The 24,330-nt window shown below is 41.6% G+C and overlaps 2 protein-coding genes across 5 annotated transcripts; one reads left to right on the forward strand and one right to left on the reverse strand.

The window, feature by feature from the left end:
• The first annotated feature begins 222 nt into the window (after positions 1-222).
• YBX3 (Y-box binding protein 3) lies at positions 223-17,020 on the forward strand. 4 transcript variants are annotated; one of them, XR_015772500.1, is made up of 9 exons: positions 223-445; positions 4,067-4,130; positions 5,831-5,864; positions 10,563-10,652; positions 11,272-11,394; positions 12,592-12,686; positions 14,711-14,882; positions 15,916-16,072; positions 16,479-17,020. XR_015772500.1 is itself a non-coding variant. In XM_014261679.2 (9 exons), the coding sequence occupies exons 1-8, from the start codon at positions 238-240 to the stop codon at positions 16,035-16,037; spliced, it is 852 nt and encodes a 283-aa protein (XP_014117154.2). In that variant the 5' UTR covers positions 223-237; the 3' UTR covers positions 16,038-16,072; positions 16,479-17,020. The 4 variants fall into 4 exon arrangements, 2 of the variants coding, with proteins under 2 accessions (XP_014117154.2, XP_005533191.2); XR_001332170.2 differs by having other exon boundaries at positions 12,595-12,686; XM_014261679.2 differs by having other exon boundaries at positions 15,972-16,072.
• Positions 17,021-21,438: 4,418 nt separating this feature from the next.
• On the reverse strand, positions 21,439-24,113 carry SYCE3 (synaptonemal complex central element protein 3). The gene is made up of 3 exons (XM_014261672.2): positions 23,637-24,113; positions 23,032-23,140; positions 21,439-22,103 (listed from the first exon to the last, which is right to left on the reverse strand). The coding sequence occupies exons 2-3, from the start codon at positions 23,138-23,140 to the stop codon at positions 21,934-21,936; spliced, it is 279 nt and encodes a 92-aa protein (XP_014117147.1). The 5' UTR covers positions 23,637-24,113; the 3' UTR covers positions 21,439-21,933.
• Between the last annotated feature and the right edge of the window lie 217 nt (positions 24,114-24,330).

Here is a 24,330-nt window from a genome sequence, read left to right on the forward strand (position 1 = left end):
AGTTGTAGATTGTAGGTTCTCTCCTCGTGCTATGCTATTTTATGCCGTGCCGTGCCGTGCCGACAGGGGACGCACACCCGACACCACCCGTGGCTGCCGGCGCGGCTCCTTTAAATGCTAATAAGGCGGCGCGCGTGCCGCGCCGGCCCCCGCTGACTATGTTAAAACTTCGGCGGGGCCATTTTGGGGGCAGTAAGACCGAGCGCGGCCGAGCACCCAACAGATCCACCCGGCACCATGAGCGAGGAGCCGGAGACCAGCACCACAAGCCCCGCTCCCGCCACGCCGCCCGTCCCGCCCGCGGCTGCCGCGCCGCCCGCGCCCGCCGCCCAGGACGCCGCTCCCAAGAGCGCCGCCGCGCCGGGTGCGGCTGCTGGTGGGGCGACCCCCAGCGCCGCCCCCGCCGCCACAACCGCGGTGACTGAGTCGAAGAAGAAAGTGCTGGGTGAGTACCGGGCCCTGCTCCCAACTTCGCGGTGCACCTGCAGCGGGGCAGGGGGTCTGTCCGCCGCCGCCGCCGCCGCCCGCAGCCGGGGCCGGCGCGCTCGCTCCCCCCGCGGTGAGTCAGGCCGGGCTGCCGCCGCCTCCTCCTCCTCTCCCGCGGGCCGGGGGAGCAGCGCGGCGCCGGCCGTGACGCGCTCGGTAGCTGAGCGGGAGCCCGCGTGTGCCTTGTCCGCCCGGACCGAGAGGGACAGCGAGCGCGACACTGCAGGGCTCAGCCCTTTCCCGGCACCTGCAGGTGGCATCTCCCCCGGGAAGGGCTGCTGGAAACTTCTGAGTGCTAAGGTCCCACACAACTTTTCTATTAATAAAGAATACTGCTTTAGTAATGCTTCCAGGTTTAGTGGGGTTTGTTTGGTTTGAGAGTTGTTTCGTTTTGTTTTTTTTTTTGCGGAGCGGGGTTTAGTTTCTACTTTACTGTCAGTAAAAAGGGAAACGAAATGCCATGTTGCCATCTCTGTGCTCCAGCCTGGTGCATAGCAAGTGTGACTCTTTTTCATTGTGATTAAGTTGAATCAACCTCTTAAAAAGGACAGGACTTAAGTCTGCGGGCTACTGCCGATAGGAGTGTACTATTTCTAACTGTGTAACTACCGAGGGTTTTCTAAAAGCAAAGTTGAAGCTGACTTACAGTGTAGAGTCCCAAATTTCCTTAAGGATACCCAGGATCTTCTCTTGTGAAGGGGAAGACTGGGGTCTTGCTGCAAGAAAGAGAAGCCAGGTAAAGGATTTCTCTGGAGTGGAGTTAGGAAGAATTCTAGCAAAATAGAGATTGGAGGCACAGCTTGTGTGATTCTTCTTATTCCCTGTTATCTCATTTGTCAGTAATGAGTACAAAGGAATCAGCACATCCTCTTCTCTTGGTATATTTGGCTGCTTCTTCCCTTAATCTGGCTTGTTTCATTCCTGATAGTGTTTTTTACCTTGTTCACCTATTCCTATTGCTTGGAAAGAAGGGATGGGGGGAAGTGAAGGTAGAATTCCTGAACTAGCAGGAAAATTAAAACCACTGTGGTGATGGTTTTGCAAAATGGCCTTATTGCTAGGCAAGCTTTTTATTAGGAATGATGAGGAAAATGATCACTGTAAATACTAATTGAAAATGGACTTGGGTTAAAGCCCATCTCAAATGTCCCTGTTAATGGTTACCTGTGTAGTCACGTTCACTTAAGCCTTCTTTTACAAAGATCCCATTAGAAGCAAAGCCTTATGCTTGCTTGGGGCATCCAAATGTCTGACTTCTAGGAATATTGGTAAAGGTTACTCAGCTTTCTCTTTTCTTCTGGTCACAGGAAGCTTTGGCTCTCCTTGTTAAAAGCCTATTTTGTCATGGGTAGGAGCGGCTGATGATTGTTTCCTCTGATAGCATCAGACTACAGCATTTTGTAGAAAAATGTGGGCTTCTACTTGCTGGTGGGATGTACGTCAGCACATCGACTGCCTTCTGTGACTCATCAGTTCAACTAGTTATTGTGTTTTCCTCTGGGCTTGTCTTGCTGCCTGCCAGACTTGCCTGCTCAGGTTTACCAGTGACTGTGCCATGGATGGTCAGTGTCATGCTGTTGTCTGAGGTTCTTTTGGCCCACAGTGATACTTAGGGGAGACTGTAAATATCTGCAGGGAATAGTATTTCTCTAGCACGCTGTTCTAGGGGGAATATATTGGACTCTCCCCCTGGAACAATGTTGTTTTTAAACTGTGTGCATACTCCTCCACTTAGCAGCAGCCAGCTGGCCACAGAGTGAATTTTGACTGCCTCTCCTTCCCCAGCCTCTTGACCCCTCTGAGGGATTTTGTCATGCTTCCTAGGCTTCTTCCTAATCTGGTTCAAGTAGGCTAACAGATTCCAAAGCTATTTTGCAGGGGAGGGAAAGGATGATGTTGAGGGAAGCAGTGGTACTGGCATTGTTTCTCAAAGCAGGCTGAAACCTGCAGGTTCTGTTGGCACTATTTCTGTGTTCCCCCATCCCCTTGTGAGTGCAGGCAGCTCTTGTAGCCAATGCCATTGTGGTAGCAGGAAGCGTCTGTATGTGGTGATGTCCCTGTGAAACTGAACCTAAAAGGGCTGCTATAAATACTGGTGCTGAACGCTTTACTGAACCAGTGTTGAGCACTGAAACAATGTTTTTCTATTCCAATAAACAAGAATTCTTGGGAATGTATATTGTACTAAGCAAGAGTCCTTTTTTCTAGGTAATATCTCAGTCATGTTAAGACTTTGCTGCTTCTGAATAAGAACAATTTCTACTAAAAAGTGTACTAAAGGAGAGGAAAAACTTCACTTCTAAAAGGGCAATAAGAAAGGGTCTGTTATTGACAATAATAACAGCAGCAATGCTACAATGCACTGCTATTGTCACACATGCTTACTTGAGGGGGTGTATGAGAATGGCAAAACTCCAGGAGACCAAAGGTCTGCCTGGCTCTGTCATCTCCTTGTGAGTATTTAGAAAAGAACACAGGTGTAGAGTAGATGAAGGTAACAATTTACAGTGTGTTCTTGCCTCTAGCAGAGCGGCCTGGACTTCTAAACTGGAGATTCTCTAGTCTGTTTTCCTTTTAATTGCCTCTTGGGTTCTTGCCACCCCAAAATATGTATGTGAGGTTTTTAGCAAGCAGTCATCTTTAGGTGACTAGACCCTTTTCAAGTAAGTACTGCGCAGGTTGCTTAGGTAGTTGTAATCAAGCTGTGTTAACAAGTAACAGCTCTTAAGTTACAGAGGCTAAAACTCTCCTTTTACTAGAGGTTTGAAAAGTGCAAGTTTGTGATGTCCATTCAGTTGTGAGATAAGGAGGGGTTGAACTGCCTCCATCACTGTCAGGTTCCTCCTACACATTTCTAGAAGTTGGAGAAACAGGTTTTGCCAGGTCCTATAAAAGACACTGCAGGGTGGCTTCTTAAGTAGGTGGTGTTTTACTGTTGAGACAGGAACTTGCCTTGATATGTAAGTCATGGAACATGAAGTTGGTCACTTTGTAATCAAACAATCACAGATCATCTTAACAGTAGGAGTACTACAAAAAAAAAAAAAAAAGTTTTGTAGGGTCTTACGTGGTTAGTGTGATGCTGACAGTGCAAGAAGGAGCTTTTCCAGAATAAGGATGTGCTGCCTTTCCAGTTGGGAGGGTTGCACAGTACTTGATACTGCTTCTTTGGGCAATTCTGGTTTCCAAGGAAGAAAGAAGAGTAACTGTAAGTGAAAGAGAGGAATTTTAAACGGCTTCCTTCAGCTATATTTCATGTCTAGCTATTAACCTAAAGAGAACTGATGAATGGCAGTGGAATTTTCAGCTTTGCTGCCCATTTCTGGGATAAGAAATAAAAAAGGGGATGAATGGTCAGTTCTGAAAGTAGAGCTAGGTGTTGTGCTGAAGAATAATGTGTTAAAGCACTGCATCTTGTTACTGGATTAGAATGAACTGAACTGGGAGATGAAAGCACACTTTGAGTGTTAAGGGAGCAGACCAAGTCTGGTTGCAACTTTGTCTGCAATTACAGAAGTATTTACTTAACATTATTGTACTTTCTTATATTTTAGATTAACTTCTGTAATTTTCTTTCCAGCCACCAAAGTTCTTGGCACAGTCAAGTGGTTCAATGTCAGAAATGGATATGGCTTTATCAACAGGTATGTTTAAATTCTGATAGTTGTATTTATGCTGTACTAAGATTCATAGTACACATGATAGGCCATGTGTTACTAATTGCAGCAGAGACCTCAGGACCTGACTACAAGTTTGTGCAGCTGATAGTCATCTTAGGCCAGGCACTCAGCAAACTCTTTCTTAAACACCTCAGCCCCCAATCAAAGGTTATGTGTATGGGGAGAAAACAGAAAGGGTCAAACTCACTACAAATTTGGTCTGTTATCTGTTTCTCATGTTTACTTCTACTACACTCTTAATGAGTTGCATATTCTTTAGTGACTGCCTGGCTTTTTTCGAAGGCTTTAGAAAGGTAGGAGGATGAGGGGAAATACTTTCGGATAAACTTCCAGTGTTAACTGCTTGGTCAGAATACCTCCTGTAGATACTCACTGAGATTCTCTAATAGTATCTCACTGACAATATGCCGAGCCTGGGTTTCATAGAAATTCTCTCTTTGTATCTTTTGGATTTTTCCCTCTTCTCTGGGCACAGACAAACCTCTGAATAGCATTGAGAATCCAAACAGCTGTATGTGAGATTGATTGTACTGCAACCTTAGGTGCAGAAGACCCATGCTTCCAATTTACTGCAGGAAACTCTGGCTTTTAAGGTTGAAATATCTTTGGGGCTTGAATGTCTTGTGTACTTTTTTGAGGAATGTAACTGCTGCGTGCTGAGCACTAGTCTTTCAAAAAACATACCTAGCAAGTTATTTCACTCTGCAAGCTGTTACACATCAGGTAGATTTGGTTGAGTTGGACAGTGCAGAAAGGGGTAGAAGACCTCACATTCATGGATCTGAAGCCAGTAGTGGTGTGGTATTAATCCCAGTCTCTGGAGGTTATTAGCCAGTGTTATGTAAACTTAGAAGAAAAGTTTTAGTTAGGAAGTCCTCTTAAAATCTCTAATAGCAGTTGATACAAGAGCCTTCACCTGGTTGTGATGTAATAACTTGTTAGCTTTCTTCCTAATGTGAAGTCTACTGTTGCTTCAATCCAGGACAACAAATTTAGGATTATGCATTATCTTCACAAACTCTTTGACCCACCTGTTCGGTTTGCTGAGAAGGAATTGAGTGAACAGATGGGGGGGCTTTCTTATTGTATGGGAACACAGATTCAAGGTCTCAGACTTACCTTTGTGTTTTGCCATGTGGAAGCCTGAACTGTCTGGCCTAATCCAGAAAGCCTCATGTTCATGTCTGGGTCCTCCTCCTGTGGACTCTCCTAAGGCCCCTTGTGCCTAGTTGCTTTGCGTTTCACTGAAAGGAGATCTCTGTTAACAGCTGTGGCCAGTCCTGTTGGTAGTCTTGTTTGACCTCTGCAGTAACAGCTCAGATTGCAGTCCCTCTGGAAGTGTTTTTGGGGAGTTAGAGTAGTGAAAAACAAGCAGTCCAGTCATCAACTCTGCCCTGCATAAAAAGAAAACACTGAATGCTTGCCAAAAGATTACAGAGAACCTCCCCCATCCTCTCATGCTTTTGAAGGCCCTGGAGTCCTTTCTGTTCTCAAGCAAATGACCATGGAAGTTTAGAGTGGGGTTTTAGTAGCATAGGCTTAGACAGAATGTATGGAATTCAGGGCATGTGCTACAGGCTGAGAGAAGGAGAGTTTCACTTGAAAAGCCAGGAATTTCTAGTTAAGTCTTTTTAGACTAAACTCTTACTCACTTTCTTTTACAGAAACGATACCAAAGAAGATGTGTTTGTTCATCAGGTAAGACAGCAGTAATCATGCTTGGAGATGTGTACTATGATAGGTTTCTAATGCAGCTTCTTGCAACAGCTACCCAACCTTGTCCTGGCTTCTCCTTAGAATATTTTCGGCAGATAACTTGAGTGGATGTGTATGTTGAAATTTTCAGGGAGAAACATTAGGTTGTTTTCCTTCCCTATGAAGGGCTAGGTATTTTTATCTTTCTTAACCCTTTTTCGTCTGCTCTAATTTGAACACTAAAGGTGGTTTTTTTGGTGAGGTTTTTGTTTGGTTGTCTCCCCTTGGTGAGATGCCTTCTCTGTGAATACCTTCCTACTGTTGTCTGTCCTTCTTCCTAGTTCCTTATTCTCCTTGTCTTTTGTTTCTTCCTGCCCTCTTCACTTGCAGGTCTGTTCTGTCTTCCCTCCCTGGTATTGGAGAGAAAGTGATCTAGTCTGGCTCCTAACCAGCCTGGGTTGCCATCAGCTGTTTCTGCATGAGGCAGCTGCTCTTAGGCAGAAGAGGAGGAAGGCTGTGTGCCAAGTGTGCCCAAGCAGAGAGCTTGCCCAGACGCTTGTTATTGGTTAATTTCCCTTGAGCTGTCAGGAGGCTGTTCTAAGTTTATACTGTGACTCTCAGGTTGCAGGCAAATAATGGCAAGACAGAGGATGCTGTCTCCATGCTGATATCAACTGATTAGTTGTCTTATGTCTGGTTTTGCATCATTCACTAGAAACTGCAATCTTGCCCCTAGAGTTTGTCCCATATAAAATGTCTGCAGGCTCATGTGGTCTTTGAAAGCATGAACTTTTTCTGTGGCATAAGTGAGTATTTCTATCAAACATAACCAGGAAGTTTGTTCCCAGAGCCAGTCATTGTGAATGAAGGAGGATATGTGCATATGTCTTTAGCTGATGAGTCAACACTGAGAGTTAGTTTAGTTCTTGTGTCTTGATGACTAAATAGTGGTAACAGTGGTAACTGTTTCTCTGGGTGTACACCCATTGTCTGAATGTGGCTGAAGCTAGGATAAATCTAGTGCCTGTTATGAGAGAAAATGGTGTTGGGAAGTGTGCACAGTACATGTTCCTGGTTCAGCGGGTGGGCTTAAGAGCGAGAGCTGTCAATGTGTATACTGATTTTTTTTATGGTCATTTTCCTTCCTTAGTGGCCTGTGCTGTGGGCATGCTGACACATCTGTGGTCTGATGGGATTATGTCCAGAGGAGAGTGGGAACAGTTCTGGAAGAGAAACATGTTTTGGATAGGCAGCAGTGCCTTAAAGACAAATGAGATTTCCTTGATACTTGTGAGACAGTATCCTGGAAAATGGCTTTTGTGCCATTGGGAAGGCTGCCAGCTGAGACCCAAACAGAAAGCTAGTATTATCTGTGCTGTTTTGTCTCCTTCACATGTAGAGAAGATTATTCCCCTAAATGTAAACTGGTGTGTGGAAAGGGATGGGCACTTCCCATCTCCTGTGGCTGAAGTCCTTTTGGGGTGAGCAAAACTGGCTTTGTTTCAGAAATACCACATCATGTGCAGATCTGCATCAGATTAACCCTCTTGGCAGGCTGGACATGGCAGAGTAGATGCTTCTAGTGCTGCTCTGGCTTGACTGCAGTTGTATGTTCCTCATCCTGTATGTGGGTGTGCTTGCTCCTAGATCCTGGGACATTCTGGCCAGAGCTCCTGATGGGGCCGTCTGACAAGGGAGGCAAATCCATGCTGTGAACAAACATCCTGCTTCAAACTCCCTCTGCTTTGACAGTGCCTCTCCCTCCTGCCTGGGAGGGGCTGGATTACACTCCTAATCCCTTCAGAATAAGGTTGACCTAGTTGAATAGATACAGCTTCTCCCTGCCTCCCCTGCATGCATTCGCACGGGGAGGGAATGGGGGTTAGTGCTTGGTGTCTGGCTATTGGATGCTATTTATAACTAGTACAGACTAAAATGCTTTTCTTTTTAGGGCATGCATGGCTTGCTTTGTGTTAACCCTTTGTCTTGCAGGGACCCCAGGCAATGTTTTTGGAAAGGGCAGTTCTTCACCTTGTGTCCCTGTCTCATTGGTTGGTGCAAGGTGCTGTCCAGGGCATTGTGTCAGTCAGCTACAGGTGCTGTCCAGGGCATTGTGTCAGTCAGCTACAGGTGCTGTGAGCAGAAGGGATCCATCTACCTCATGGGCTGCAGTGTGTCTTACAATTTAATAGGAAAAGTGTCAGCAGCCGGAGCAGTTACATTTAATTAGGCAGAGTTTAAATCAATGAGCTGTGAGGAGACGTTTTTATCATTCTCTTCTCTTGATTGTGTTGATCATGTGCAGCCTGAAGTACCTGCACCAGGAATTGGTATAACAATTTTTGGCTGTTACTGGGATAATGCTGGATGTGCTGATGATGTGGTGGTATGAACTTATGGAAAGAACTCTTCCAAGCAACCTGAACTAGCTCTGGAGGCTCTTCTGGCTGCCTCTTCATCCCTGGGAAAGGAAAGGCTTTACTGTTGAGTGTTGTCTGTTAATATGAAATGTCTGTCTTCTGAATCAGAGAAGCTGGTAAACAGTAACAGGGAGAATAGTGCTCTCTTCCCCCTCTGGATAAACAGAGTAAAAGTCATTTCATCAAGCTTAGGGTTTAGGCTTGTTAGAGGCTTATTTCAGTGATGTTTATATGCAGCTGAAGTACTAAAGCTGTATAATTTCTGCTTGGATTTCTAGGATTTACTCAGATTTGTCCTGATTGCCTTTATAAAACAAGCTCCAGTCTACTGCAGCCTCTACCTTCTGTTTGCAATTGCAGGTCTGGATTCTTGAAATTTCTGCCCATAAAGCTGGGAACAGACCATGTGGGATACTGTTGCTTTTATCTTCAGTTACACTTTTTGAAGGATATTTGAGAACCTTCATCAATCTTAAGTGTACCCTCTGCTGAAAAGAAATTTGTTAGTCCTTTCTTCTTCTGCACTTACAGGGAAGGAGTTTGAAATACAGTTTATTGACATCTCTGTCACATGCAAAGTACAAGTCTTACAAATTGTAGTCAGTTGTTTCAGTACAAATAGGACTAAACCATTAACTAAATTATTAACTTTCCTGCAGATTAAGGGTTTTAGTACTAGTATATAACATTTCTGGAAAAGCAAACACTTCTACCTGTTTTTTAGAAATTGGACAGTTACACTAAAAGGTCAGCAGAAAGCAAACAGTTATTTGCTACAGTAATTCCCAAAGGAATTGCCTTGAACAGCTCATTCAGTTTCTGTATTAAAAATCCCCAAACCTCTTGAGATGTTTTTGCTTTGATAATAGTAGTATGTGCACTCTTACATCCTTCCTCAGGGCTGTTCAGGGATGCTTCAGGATATAGGGAAAAGGTATGGCTAGAAGGATATGCTGGTCTGTTTCCTGAAACACAAAGGAGACTGTATTCAGCAGAAAGGAAAACAGGTTTCTAGACTAGTCAATATGAGCTTTAAATTGAGTAAATTTTTCCTTCAGTTGGAGACATTCTGGGGCTGTTGACTAAATATTGTTGCTATGCAAAGGTAACAGCTCCACTGATGGTCATTCTGCAGTTTTTCTGAACTGCAGACAGATAGGACAACTCACTCTTCTGTTTCTGCCCTACATCCCATTTCTTAAGCCAGATTTATGCCCTGTGTTTCCATGTGTATTTCTCTCTGCTGGCTCTGCACCTCCCTTCTTCTTGCTAACTACAGATTCCCGTATCAGGAAACCTAATGTGAATTGGTCTTTAGTAATCTAATGCAAGATAATGATCTTTCACTAAGAAAATAACTACCAGATCAGTTTGTACAATGCATGTCTTGGTCTTTTCTCCTTGGCATCTTTCAGTTTTTAAAGCCTTGCCTAATGAACAGACCATAGCCTTGCCTTGCTAATAACCTTTTGTGGAGTCCTAGAAATGCTCCACAGAATTACAAGCAAGGTATTTGTAGCTGACACACTGAAAATTGCTCCAGGAGGTTTGAGTGTTTTTGTGAGTCTGAGGAGATGTACAACTGGCTTTGATCCAAACCCATGTTGTTATTTTTATGTAACAATAATAGTATTATTATCATTCATAGCTATTATTGTAGTACTTTGGGGGTTCTGTCCAGGACGTGGCTAAGATTGCATTTGTCTGTTCTGGTACTATTCCTGTGTTATCACAGATTCACCTAATATTTGGGGGTCTCATTACAGTGCTTAGATAAAATGCTAATTAGTTACACCAGAGTTACAGTAATTATTTTCTAGTTACCGTGACTTGCCATGATACCATATAGTTAATGCTTCCACAGAAATGCTCTGGGTCTTGAGTTCTCTTTAGATGGTCTACAGCTCTCCTAATGACTGAAGGCAGGGGTCATGCTGCTAGAGCTGCCTTGGTCCAGCTTGGAGGAGATCAAACACTGAGTATGAACTCTATTCAAGGAGAGATTTGTATTAATTTCCATATTCAGTGTCCTGGACAGAGCAGATCCTGGGGCAGCAGCTGATTTATAAACTCATAGTGAGAAAGCAGGTGATCTTGAACTGAGTATTGGTGGGCCTGTGAAATAAGAAACATCTGTGTATCTGAAATACCTTAGTATGGTGACTGCTCTGGTATATAGAGTTGGAATTGTAGCAGAGAAATACTGGCCTTCCCTCATCTGTCAGGCTATGAATGTGTAAGATAAGTAAGATAATATATTTTTATGCATCTTCCTTTCAAGACGGCGATAAAGAAAAATAATCCACGGAAATACCTGCGCAGCGTTGGCGATGGAGAGATTGTAGAATTTGATGTGGTCGAGGGAGAGAAGGTGAGAGATCATGGAGCCTCAGGATGTGGTCCAACAGAGAGAACATCACATACAACTTTAACTGTGTGTCTAGCTGATGTGTTGATCACTGGGTTGGTGGCATTCATACAGCTTTTCTGGGGGAAATCTGTTTTTAAAGGCTTCATTAAGGCATTTTTCTAGATATGTATCAAAAGTACTAGGAAACTGCATCCTAGTGCTTATAGAATCTGCAGTTGTTACTTGAGAGAACATTTGAAGCCTACAGCCTGCCCATGAATTATTAACTGAGGCCTATATTGCCCTGAACAATTTTTCTTGGAATCTGGTAGCTTAATAACGGTAAGAACTTTCAATTTCCTTATGTTTCTACTTTCCTGAACATTTTTGATGGTTATTTTTGTCTCAGTCAGTTCCTTGCTTCCTCCTCTGAAGTCAGCCCATTGGATAGAATTTCAGTATCTTAACTCATGATGGTATCTCTTGGTTAAGGGGTTGGGAATAACAGACCTCCTTTTGCCTTATGCAGGAGAAAGGAATCACTGGAACTTATGCAAAAAAGTCTCCTGTTTCATCTTCTCCCTGTAGCTGGTTATTCTTCTCTCACACCACCCTGGCTGCCTTTCTTTTGTCCTCTTAGGGTGCAGAAGCAGCTAATGTCACTGGTCCAGATGGAGTCCCTGTGGAAGGCAGCCGCTATGCTGCAGACCGGCGCCGCTATCGGCGAGGCTACTTTGGCCGACGCCGGGGTCCACCTCGGAGTGTGAGTTCAATTTCCTTGGGTTGCTACTGCCACACACAATACTGGCAGGGCTGTTTCTCACTTGGCTGTCTGAGGCACTTCTGACCATGCAACATAAGTCTAATAAGCTTTCAGGTTGTGGTGTACAAGGCATCTTGACAAAACCAGAACAGATTGGTATTGCAAAGTGGATAATTACTAGAAAGCTTCATAAACTGAGAAGCATTATTTTTTTGAGTTCTGAGTCTCAATTATACCTTGACTGCTGTCAAATACTACCTGTTCCCACTATCCATCCTAGTTTGTTTGAATATTTAGTTATCCTGATTAGTTTGATACATGAGACACCCAGCATCACAGATGATTGTGGGGTTTTTAATGGTGTATGGTCATGGTAATTAAAATGGCAGTGGAGAATGGGAAGGATACCTGTGAAACTTAAGGTAGATTACCAAGTGCTGTCAGGTGGCTACAGCTTTTGTTCCTACTTGATCAGATGCAGAAAATGCACTTCTGTTTCTAGATATCTTGTTAAATTCCTTCTTTTAAAGGGAAGACTAGTACACAAGGAACTGTAAGATATGTAACATTGTATAAAACAGACATTAACGATGGCTGGCATTTAAAACACAAACCACAAACAAAAATCAAACCAGAAAAAATGCCACCCAAACCAACATGGAGCTTTATCAATTAACAATTAAAGGGGAAAGATAACCACTGCATCTCTGAAGGATTGAAAAGACTGTGTAGAAAGAATGTTTGATGTGAGTAGTACAGTTTTTCTATCTTAAAATTTCTTAATGTTTTTGTGGGGGATTCCCTGTGGAATGGGCCTTTGTGTAGAATGTGGTCTGTGGCAAGTTTCTGTGTGATGTCTTTGTTAGCTTTCCAAATACAGAATTGTCATGATCAATAGCTGCCTCTCCATAATGTGTACCTGTTACAGTGCATTTCATGTAGTGAAATACACTTAATATGCAGTAGAGAGAACATTTCTAAGATCAGTTTCTTAGTCTGTGGGGAGGAGGGGCAGCACTGATGGCTCTTGTTTTGTCCTTATCTTAACTTTGCCCAAATTTAAGCCTTTTGAGAATCTACTGCTTCTTTTTACCCAATATGCTGGGGTTTCTGTACTGATAAGTTTTTGAGCTTGCATTCAGGGTTATGGTTAATGTACTGCCTGTCAAATACAGCACTTCTGTTTTCTTTTGGTAGCAGGGTGGTGAGGGAGAAATCAAGGATGGGGTCACAGAAGGAGGACAACTTCAGCAAGTGCACAGGAATCCTACCTATCGTCCCCGCTATCGCAGGTCTGTATGGTTCATTTGCTCAGTTATTCAGATGCTTTTGTGTTCTATACAGGCTTCCAAGTGTGGGAGCACTTATGCAAATGGCAGGGACAGTGAGAAGCATTTTAATTACTTGGAGAAATTTGTTTCATGTGCTTGTATGTTCAGAATCATGATGGCCCAGAAAGGGAAAAGAATTGCTTAGAATCCCATTACTTCTCACATCTTAGCAGCATGTTGAAGTGAGTTGCAGTATCTATGTCATCCCAGCTGAACACTTATACTTTCCTGGACAAGTAATAACCCAAATCCTTGATCTGGGACCCTGCTGGGGGTGCTGGTGGATGAAAACTGTGTGCGAGCTGGTAAATGTGGAGTTGCAGCCCACAAAGCAACCACATCCTGGGCTGCAGCAGAAGCAGCATGGCCAACGGGCTGAGGGGCATGACTGCCCAGTACTTGAATGGGGCTTATAAGAAAGATGGGGTTAAACTTTTTAGCAGGGACTGTTGTGTTAGCATGAGGGGTAATGGTTTTAAACTACAAGAGATTTACAGTAAGTAGAAGGAAGACTGTTTTTACGTGAGTCTGGTAGAACACTGAAACAGGTTGCCCAGAGAGGTGGTAGATGCCCCTTAGAAGGTCAGGTTGGACTGGGCTCTGAGCAACATGATCTAGTTTGAAGGGGGTTGGACAAATGACATTTAAAGGTCCTCAAGGAGCTGGTTTGCCTGCCATTCATTCAGTTGCCCCTCATCATATTGTCCTTGTTTATCAAGTAGCTTATGAAGTCAAATTCCAACACTGAATTTAAAGATGAACTGTGAAAATTATTTGATCCCCATTTCTTCATGTGCATGTCTGTACAAAAACAAAGAGGTGAATTACAGTGCAAGAGCAGCAACAAGCTGAATTTGATAGGGATAACAAGATTATTCTTAATTGTAATGATTTGCCTGTTCCATGTACAACAGGTCCATCCTTTTGGAATCTGTGTCTAAAAGCACAAGTCTTCCACCTCTACTTTGAGCTTTTCTGTTTATGAATAATCACGTTCAATTTGGCTCGTTTATCTAGGACTGTGGAAAAATAGAATACTAATGATGCTTGTTGGCATCCAAGCTGAATAAATTTAGTTCCTGAAAGTCTTCATTAGTTTTGGGCAGTCAGAGATAGCACCATACCAAGTCCAGTGAGGCTTTTGCATGTCATGTGGCTGAATCACAGGCTGAATAACTTGTCTGTGACTAATGGAAACTTGGGATTTTCTGATGAAATTTTCCTGTGAGAGGAATGATATCTCCTATCAGTTCACAATGCTTCTGTTTGAGTTTGCAGGTATTGCTTTTGTTTACAGGCACTAAATCCAGTGACACTGGTACTTTTGTTAGGTTCCTTTGGAGAAGCTTAAATTGGTTTTTGGTACTAGGTATCTGTGGATTAGCTAATGGGAACTGGATTTTGGCTGTATTTTGACAGTTTACAAACATTGTTTATACTAAAAATAAGATTAAATGCTCTTGTATACATCAAGAACATGGGCTTGATAGCTTAGTGTTAATGAGGTCCAGCTCACCTGTGATAGGTGCTTTTCCTAATTGGTTAAGAGGGGAAACATGAGGCCAAGAGCAAAGATCTAGGAATGGTTTGCAGGTAGAAGTGAGTAAGGTTACAATGACTGCACCATTAATTAGGAATAGGCCTGGGCTGGTATGTAGTCATGCCAAAGCTAACTCAGCACAAACAGCCTGTGTGGCCACTACTGGCTTGTTTCTTCTGCTAGCCAGCAATTCAGAGAGGCTAACTGCATCTTCATTGCAGAATAGACAGTATAATATGGTGATGGAGCTTCAACAGTGAAGAGACACACACTTTCTTTGTCTTTCCAGCTATATGCCAGCCAAACCCCCAAGGGATGGTTTGCTAGCATTCAGAATTGTTGAAGATGATACTGGGTTATGGGAGGCTTTGCTGGACTAAAATTACTGTAGTTTAACCTTTCTTGGGCTTTTTTCATACTTAACACCTCGTTCTGCCCTTCTCAGAGGGCCCCCTCGCCCACGCCCTGCTCCAGCGACTGGAGAGGTTGAAAACAAGGAGAACCATCATGAGGCCAGTGCCATGAGCCAGCAGCCGCTGCGCCGTGGCTACCGGCGCCCCTACAACTACCGGCGCCGGCCACGCCCAGCCAGCGCTCCAGCACAGGAGGGCAAAGAGGTACAGACACCAAGCTGCTCAGAGCCACGAGCACCTCTCCTGGGAGGAAAGGCTGGGGGAAATGGGATGGTTCAGCATGGGGAAGAGAAGGCTTGGGTTGACCTCATTGTGGCCTTCCAGGGCCTGAATGGAAAGATGAGGTAAAACTGTTGCAAGGGCCTGGAGTGACAGGACAAGGGGGAATGAGTTAAAATTGAAAGAGAGTAGGATTAGATTAGATTAGATTAGATTAGATTAGATTAGATTAGATTAGATTAGATTAGATTAGATGAAAAAAAAGTTCCCTGTGAGGATGATATTTTTCCTTGTGAGGCCCTGGCACAGGTTGCCCAGGGAAGCTCTGGCTGCCCGATCCCTGGAAGAGTTCAAGGCCAGGCTGGATGGGGCTCTGAGCAACCTGGGATAGTGGAAGGTGTCCCCTGGCCATGGCAGAAGATTGGAGTGAGGTGATCTTCAAGGTCCCCTTCCAAACCAAACCATTTTATGATTTTAAGTAGAAGAGATTTTAATGTGGTGAATGCCCAGGACCTTCTGCCCTATGTGAGTTTTTAATAAATGTGTTCATGTGCTGGATAAGTGTGACGACCAAATTTGATGCACTGATTTCATTGCCTGCTTCTTCTGACCCTCTTGGGGAATAAGCACCTTATCTTAAAAGGAACCAGCAGTGGGATAGGGATTGCTTCTGGATAGTTCTTAATTGGGGGCAGGCTGTAGCAACTATTTTTTAAGTGGAAACAGTTGTGTGTTCCTGCTTCCACAAACCTTAACTCTGAAGAGAATTGGATTTGAAAGCTCTAGGTCTATTTCCTGAACTGTTTGAATCAGATAATTTCAGGAAACTGTTTGCAAACACAGATTCTACTTTAATGAGGGAAGATTTTCTCATTCAGTGTCTACTTGAGGTATTCCCTTGACAGAATCTTCTGTATAATACTGAATTACAGGTAATACACTAAAATTTAACATTTTCTGGAGATTCATTTTTCTTGGTTGTTCTAAAACCTGCATTATGCTGGCTGTACCACTGAAGAGAGGAAGGGTGTGGAGGTCAGCCTTTGCCTATAATAAGAGTTTGCTGTGTCTCAGACAAAGGCAAATGAAACACCTGCTGAAAATCCTGCTCCAGTGACAGAGCAGAGTGGTGCTGAGTAATGTCCGGCTCCCCAGGCGCCTTTACCATCGCTCAGGTAAGGAATATGGATAGTTCCTGCTTTCCAGTGGAAGCAGCATGTGTATGCTTCTAGGATTCTGGCCACATGCCCTTATGTATGGCTTGGTATTTGTGATAAGTTCTGAGAGTGCTGTAGAGGCAAGCAAAGATGCTGCTTTTCTCTTCATTCTCCCCTCTGCTTCTGTATTTGTCACAAAGCTTTGCTTTATAATTGATTTATTTTTCTAGGAAGCTCTCTGGTCTGTATAGTGATAGCATCTGTTGATGAGTTATTTTATTTTAGGAAGATCCTGATTACAGACAGGATAAGCCAGTTGTCCTTGTCCTGCCTATTATAACTCTCTTTACATTTGACATCTTGTCTATTTATTGAGAAAGTGAAACTTAGACTGCATTTTTTTAAACATTTGGCTCTTCAACAGGTGTCCTGAAGTACAGCTCAAAAGTAACACCAAAGAAACACACAAGCAATAAATTGTCAACAGTGATGACGAAAGCAAAGATTTGAAATACCAAAATGTAAAAGAAAATTTACCAGCAGCTGAGATCCAGGGAACGCCTACAAGATAGATGCATGAAGAGAGAAAGAGAGCGAGATTCAGAAAGAACAGCCTCTCTAGTTTCAACAGCAACTGTGGGGCTTCTTGTTTTGTGGTGTTTTTTTCCTGAGAATTTCACTGTTTTGCTAGTATTGGGGTTTTTTTCAATTTTTCTTTTGGTATTAAACTGAAAAGGGGAAAAAAAAAACCAACCAAAGAATTAAAATTGAAACAAAATGCTTTTTTTATTGATGCTGGTGCTAAACCTCCCAAGTGTGAGGTTTTTTTTTTTTTTCTGTGCCAGTCCTGTTCACTGCAGGATGTGGGGAGGACAGACTTCCGCTTTCCTTGTTAAGATCTGTTTGAAGCTGTGCACATGGGTGACGTTCCTCTTAAATAAAAGTGATTTCAACTACCAAAAGAAATCTGGTTTAGTGTGTTTTTTCATGTTTATTCTTAAAATAATTAATTATTTTAATCTTGCTGCTTCAGCATTTATATGTGAAAGAGAGTTGCCTCTTTGGTGTGTACTGCTGGAGCATGGTTAGGTGGATAATTATATTAATATAATCTATTATAAAAATAGAAATGTAAATATATATATGTATATTGATATATCTATATTCTTTTAATAATATTAATAATTTGGTGGATATATATTTTTATTACAAAACAACCTTTGCAAAGAAAAGCTATAACTTACACTGTTCCCTCTGTTCCTCTGGCTCCAGTGATGGTTAATAGTTGGGTTTTCCTGTGGCAGGAGTTTGGGGCATGTGGAGTGAGTTCCTGGAATTTTTTTTCTTCATCTGTTTTGCTAGGCTTTTGTGTTCTGTAAACAGCAGAATCCAGTTTTGAGACTTCTCAAGAAGGACACTGGCATAGTAACTACCACTTTATCCAAGCTTCTGTTCTGAATAATATGTGACTGGCTTCTCTACTCTTATTTCAAAGCAGTGAAATCTCTGTACCATGTCATTTTAATGAGCAGAGCTGTCTTATAATATCAGTGGTTTTGTAATGTTCCTCCATAAAAATTGGCTTTCTTCCAGGTGTTATCAGTCTGCGTCCAGCTGTTGAATATGAGTGTGTATCTTGTGTCCTTCATTGTCTAGTCCAGCGTTTCTCACGTTCCTGTCTTGCAGTTGCTGTTACCCAAACCTTAGATAAGTATATTTGTTTCTCAAACAAATATTCCTGTTAATCTTGAGGAATTAAGCAGAGAGTGCAGGGCATAATTGCACTTGAAATTTTGTTTCCGGCTTCTGGGAAGGTGAGGAAGGGTCCTTGCACCCTGTTGCCTTTGCCTTGAGGAGAAGGAGGGTGGGAAAAGGCTTAGCGGTGCCTGAGTTGCACTGTTTACAGCTGACTGAATTGCAAGGGATTAGGAACCTCTTAATGAGTTGGGAAGTGAAAGCCATATGCTTGGTTGAAGAAGAAATCTTTATTTGGAAGTTGAAGAAATATGTCTGTTTTGACACAAAATAAAATGCATTAAGGTGAGGAAAATGTAAGTAATGGTACCTTTTAAAAATTCTTAAGCACCTTTTTTAAAAAATCTTTTTATGCTTAAATTTTGTTATGAACTAAATATGAAGACACATTGGGGAGAGGTTGATAATTTCACCATAACAAGCAGATGCAAGATATTCATAAATACTGAAATGTTACTGTAGAACTTGTCATAAAAACTACTTGAACTGCCTTCAATAGGTGTTCTTTCCTTGAGAGATTTGACAGGCTAAAGAGAATTTTCTTAATCTCTGCAAAAATGTAGGTCAGATTGAATCAGGTTAGCAAAAGTACCTAATTAGCCTTTTTTTTTTTTTTTTTTTTATGAATGGAGAAGATGAGGGAGAGATGCAAGTGATGTCCTAGTATTTAGTTCTATTTGTTATTTGTCTTGCCTCCAATAAGAATGTTTACATAAAACAGAAGCCAATGACTGACATAACCTACTTCATCCCTTAATTCCCTGCTTATGAAAAATACAAGCTTAACTCTACCAAAGTTTAAAGCACTTACTAAAATTACATTTCAGATGTCTTGGGTTGTGCATAAATTGTTCCTTTTCTAGGCCACTAGCACTCTTGTTAGCTGAATTTGCCAGGAAAAAGATACAAACCTGGTGCTCAATTATGAGGGTAATTTCTCTGGACAGCTGGTGCTTGTGTATCTGTAAATAAGGCTATGGCTTATTTGCCTCAAGCAGAATTTCAGATGAGAGCTTAGTTTGTGTTGTGTTGGTTTGGTTTCTTAAAAAGACATTTAGCTCCATAGATTTTGAATTTGCAGAGTAGTTAATGTGCTGCAAAAACATTTCCTGTGGCTTGTGAACTTTTGAGGAGGATAAAAAAGGGAGAAAACAATTTTGTAGGCCTTCCTTTGTGCATTGTTTCATTTGAACATAATTGCAATACAAGGCATTCACAGTCTGGAGAGATAGGTGTACTGTAAGCTTCTGTCTTGGACAGCGGTGCTGCCATGGGAGAACTACACAGGTGCAACAAGTGCCTTGGAAGTAAAACACTTTCTGTTGGAAAAAACTTTAGAAATAAAGCCTGTGCCACACAGTTTGCTATAAGAGTGGTGAAATCAGCTGTGGATGTCTGACTCTGTTATTTGTTGTGGCTTTTTAGAGAAGTCTCTTTGCAGATCCCTAGTTCAAAGCTATGGCCTTAGACATTCTGCTTTCTGCTGGTTTGGCTTTTAGGAGAGCCAAGGAGCCTTTAGCACTGCTGGGATTTTATAGAGAGAAAATCCATGCTCTGAAATGCTCAGAGTTGTAGGGAGAAGCATCTGCATGAGCCAAGTGGCAGTGGGATCCTTCCTCAGGTATAAAGGGGATTAGAAGATTTTGGAGGCCATATCAAATAAGTGGTAGCCTGAACTTCCTATTTTATGCTGTTCGCAATAATGGAGCAAGGCTGCTATGATTGAATTTTGAGTCCTAGAGCAGGACAGTGATGCACTGAGCAGAAAATGGATCTTGATGACTTAATACCACCAGCTGATGAAATGAGTAATTAATATCTTAAGGTTTTAAAATGTGATAGAAAAGACTCAGAGCTTCATTATATTTCCTGACTAACATCAAAATATATTATTCTTCAATGTTTGGCTGTAATGGTGACTTGAGTAAGACCACAAAGGTCCTTAGAATTAATCAATTATACTGCCACTTTCATGCCAGTAGTGCCTATATGATACAGTTTTTGTTCAGAAAAAAAAGAACACTATTTTAATAGTATGTGTATAAAAAGGTGTTACAGATTGAATTTCAGGAAAAATTGCTGCAAGAATCTGGACTGAAATTCTGAAAATATGCTAAAAGGTAAAACAGTTCATACAGATTCTTCAGCTTTTCTGAGATAACCTGAATTGGGCCTATAATGAAGAACTGGAGGGCAGTAGTAGTAAATGAAATAAATATTCTAGGCAGAGCTCTAGGATGTGTTCTGACAAGGTCAAGATGCCTGAGTGGATGTGTGAAGTGTTCCCATTTCAGTCCCCTTTCAGTTGTTTTACACTAAAGAGAAGGGCAGCTTTCAACCATCAAAATTATACAGGAAGCTCTGTATAAGTCTCTTCTGTTTCTTGGTAAGAAATTGTCAATGGAAACTCTAAAACAGAATATTGAGAATATTTATTATTATCCAGTTGATGGCTCTTGGATAGGTTACTCTTGGGCATCAGCCTGTTGACCTGCCAACAGGTGCAGTGCATAACTAAGATCAGTAAATTTTGCTGTGCCATGGGTGGTGAAAGCATTGCACTGTTACATACCACAGAATAATTCTCATCACAGAAAACGGGGTGCTGGGGATTTAAGAGATGTCAGCAATCCAGTTGACTGGTACAGTTATGTGAGCACTAGATGGGGCTGTTACTTCACTTACTTTTTTCTGGAAATTCATGGACACACCCCTGTGACAGGAAATAAAGGTGTTGCAATGTGCGTTATCTGGGCTCTGCTGCAGGCTCTAGGGGGGCTGAGATAGGGTAGCTGGTGAGTTATAACTCAATGAATAAATAAAGGGAAAAAAACCCAAAGTATAAATATCTTGCTGTATAGATTTTCTAGGAATAAGCATTGCTGCCTATCCCTAACTTTTTGCTTGTAATAATCACATAACTGAGAAGAAAATCTTAGGGAGGAGACCTACTCTTGGGAAAGTCAAGTGTAGAGTTGAAAGTTGTTCTTACCATTTGTACCCCTAGACATACTTGGTGCCATTAAAAAAAAAAAACAACAAAACAAAAGGAACCCAACAAAGTTAAATTGCCTACATATTTTTTACTTCAGCGTATAAACATTGTCTGAATTTAGATCAAAGAACTATACAGCCTAAAAATTGGCAAACTTTTGGGGATCATTTAGATGTGATTTAAATCATTATATACCTCTTCAGAAGTGATGGAGCAAGCTCTCAATTGCTTCATAGTGCTTGCTTCCTAGTTAAAAGAGACTGATTTTAATAAAAGGGAAGATCCTTAAAACTTATTGCACTGACTTCCATCTCTGATAAATTACTAATCTATGTATAACCACAAGGTGCTGCTCTTAATCCACATCCTAAGTAAAAAAGTAATTTTTTCTTTGTAGTTTTCTACAATTGCACAGTAAAAACATAGAGAAGCATGTTCTATAACATGGTTAGTTTGGTTTCTGTAGCAATGCCACCACACACACTGTAGTCTGTTATGGTAAAAAAAATTTATTTCATGCCAGCTTCAGAGGGTTTGAGAGGAACAATCTTTCTGGGGAAACCAGTTCAAAGAAATGTTTAAAAATCTGATGAAAGAAGATGAAACACCTATAGATGATCTATCTAAATAATAATACTATGTAACTGAACACCTAGATGATAATCCTAAATAAAACCAACTCAATCTATCTGCAAATCTAGAATTTCACCTGTGTTTCATTTTGAAGAAGAAGCAAGGCATGGGCTGGCACAATGCCACTGTATGGTCCTCTACAGCATCCCTCCAGTTTCTTCAGGTCTCAAAGAATTCCAGTTAAACTGACCACAGAATGAGTATGATCTTCCAGGGAAGAGGACAGAGGGTCTGTCAATTGTGTGTGCAAACATTACTAGGATTACTGATGGGCATCATGCAAATAACACGCATTGCTGCTTTTTACACTCAGCTATACAAAGCTATATGTGTAATCTTATTAAAATACATCCACAGACATTGACAAATGAGTTCTTAGCAAGAGGAAAGAAAATCCATTTCCCACAGTGCCTGTGAAATCTTCACAGCTGGGAGAAAAAAAGAACCTAAGTGATTTTCCAAGGGATGTTATTCTGCCAGCATGACCAATTTCAATTTATTCCTTTTTTTGCCCATCACCTCTAGATTCCATTAGAACGTCTTGCCATTTCTTTTCCATCTGCTCTTTGCATATCAGGAAAACATCTTTCAAGTGCTGCATGGCGTTGTGTAGGTCTGGGTCGGTCTGGATAGCTACACAGTCATAGGCCATCTGGGCTGCACACACTGCAAATACAAAAGGTATTATTTTCTGGCCAGGAAAAAGCAATGGCTGATTCAATAAATAAATTCAATAAATAAAATTAATTATTATCAGTTCAGATCTCAGAGAAGGCTGGAAAATAAAATGGAAACTGCCTACAGTAATACTCAAGTTAAATAGACTGTTCAGTATTATTTCTTTATAAATGTCTCAAAATAGTTCATAATGGAAGTACACTGATGTAAATTATGAAACGGGGATGGACACTTCACCTAAAAATGACAACAAAACAAGTAATCAAATGGAAAGGGTCAAGGCACTGTTTTAAAATATATTAATATTATATAAGGAATCCTCCCTTCAGACCAGTTACAGCTTGTGTGAGGTGAGGAAGAGTAAGATTAAGACTGCACAGAGATGAAATATTTTAAGGACAGCTTAAGTAATTAAATTGATCTTGAAATAATCAGTAACCTAAGTAATGAAATTGATTTTGAAATAATGAGTATCTGATAACACTGAGCAAATAGTTTTAGCAATTATGTACACTTATGTACTTTCCCTTTTATTTTACCAATAATTCACTATAGTACACTGACCTGAGAGGTGTTACATATCCATTTTCCCGAATTCTCATTTTATATACTATATTTTAATAACTGTATATTAGACATCTTAGTAGTATTTCTACTATTTTATTTTTTAAAATATACTATTTTAACTAACACTCTGAACTAAGCATCCATCACCTATTGATTTTTAATTCTGAGCCATCAGAACTGCCTAAATTATTTGCGCGCTTTTTCACAATTAAGAACACAAGGGCCTTAGTTGATGGTGATTGCTTTAATTGTATTTCTACCACACAGAAATTTACAGAATAAATATAAAAAATAAATCTTCAGTGTCTTTAGTATGAAAATCCATATAATTCTTAATAAAAACCTCTACCGGTTTGTTTTTCCATTTTCTCCATAAGTTCTTCCATGTCTGTTTTGAAGATCTCCACCTTGTTTCCCCTGTTATCATAGTTTCCTTCCTGAGATTCTGATTCAGCCATCTATAAGGAAACGAGGAATTTCCTACTTTATTTTACTCTAAAGTGAGTTGATTTTTGCAGTTGAGACAAAGTAACATTGAAATAAAAAATAAAATAAGAGCATATACATTTTAGATTTACATGTGAATTCAGCAAGAATTTGACCTTAAGGTTACTGGTCATCATCTGTATGCTGCATATTATTTGTGATCCATTTTGAAATTAAGTAGAAAGAATTAGCTCAAATATATTGTGCTTGTGAAAAATAAAGATTTTTGGTATCAGTAATAAAAGACCATTGTGTCAAACCCTTCACTAGCAAACATCATTACCCTGTTACAGTTGTCTTCCAGCTTCTCCCCAAATACTCTGACCCAGAGCAACTCCTTATTTTCAAAGTTAGTTGTAAAACCCCCAGTAATAACCAGTATTTATTTCACAATTGCAGGCTCCAGCCACATTAAGTACAAACATTAAGTTCTGTCACTATAGAGGCAGATAAATGATTGCAACTAACCTCTGTTTAGTTGTAGTGAGTGAAATTCTAGGATGTAAAAAATGCTCGGGGCGAAAATGGAGTTTTAGTACTTCAGCGTTCACCGAAAATGTGACACAAAGTATTGCCTTTAATTTCCTTTAATGAAAACCATCAGTGGATGGACGGACTGTGAAGAGAGAGACGGAGATGCTTCGGCGCACTGACTTTATACATCACACTGCATAGTTTTTATCCAATGCTTTCTCAGGCTCAGTGAGTATCTGTTTTCCGGGTGTTATTGCCGGTATGTGCGGAAGGAATGCGACGGGTGGTTTGTAATGGCTTTACAGCATTTTAAACCGGTGCCAAACCTCAGACGCTGGGTGTTCCAAGTGTCTCTTCATACGAGGTAAAACAGATTAACCGGGAAGCTCCCTTGCCCCGGAGCCCTTGGAGAGCCCAAACTCCGGTGCTGTCCTACACCATGGGCACCCTTCGGCCGCCGCCAGGGCCGCGTTCCCCGGGGACCAGGGGACGCGCCACCGCCGCCCTCACGGAGAGAGCGGGCGGTAACGGGACACCAAACTCCGCCTGCGGCCGTGCCGCCCCTCGCGCCCGCTCATTGCCCAGGCTCGCGACCTCGGTTGATTGTGTGTTTCACGAAAACAAACGCTTGGGAGAGTTCGGCGGCCCAGGGAAGGGCGCGGTTGGCGCTCCGCGGCGCCGGGCTGTT

This window comes from Pseudopodoces humilis, chromosome 5 (assembly GCF_049639895.1).
Source record: "Pseudopodoces humilis isolate 2021_Gansu_Grassland_sample_001 chromosome 5, ASM4963989v1, whole genome shotgun sequence".
Taxonomy (NCBI): Eukaryota; Metazoa; Chordata; class Aves; order Passeriformes; family Paridae; genus Pseudopodoces; species Pseudopodoces humilis.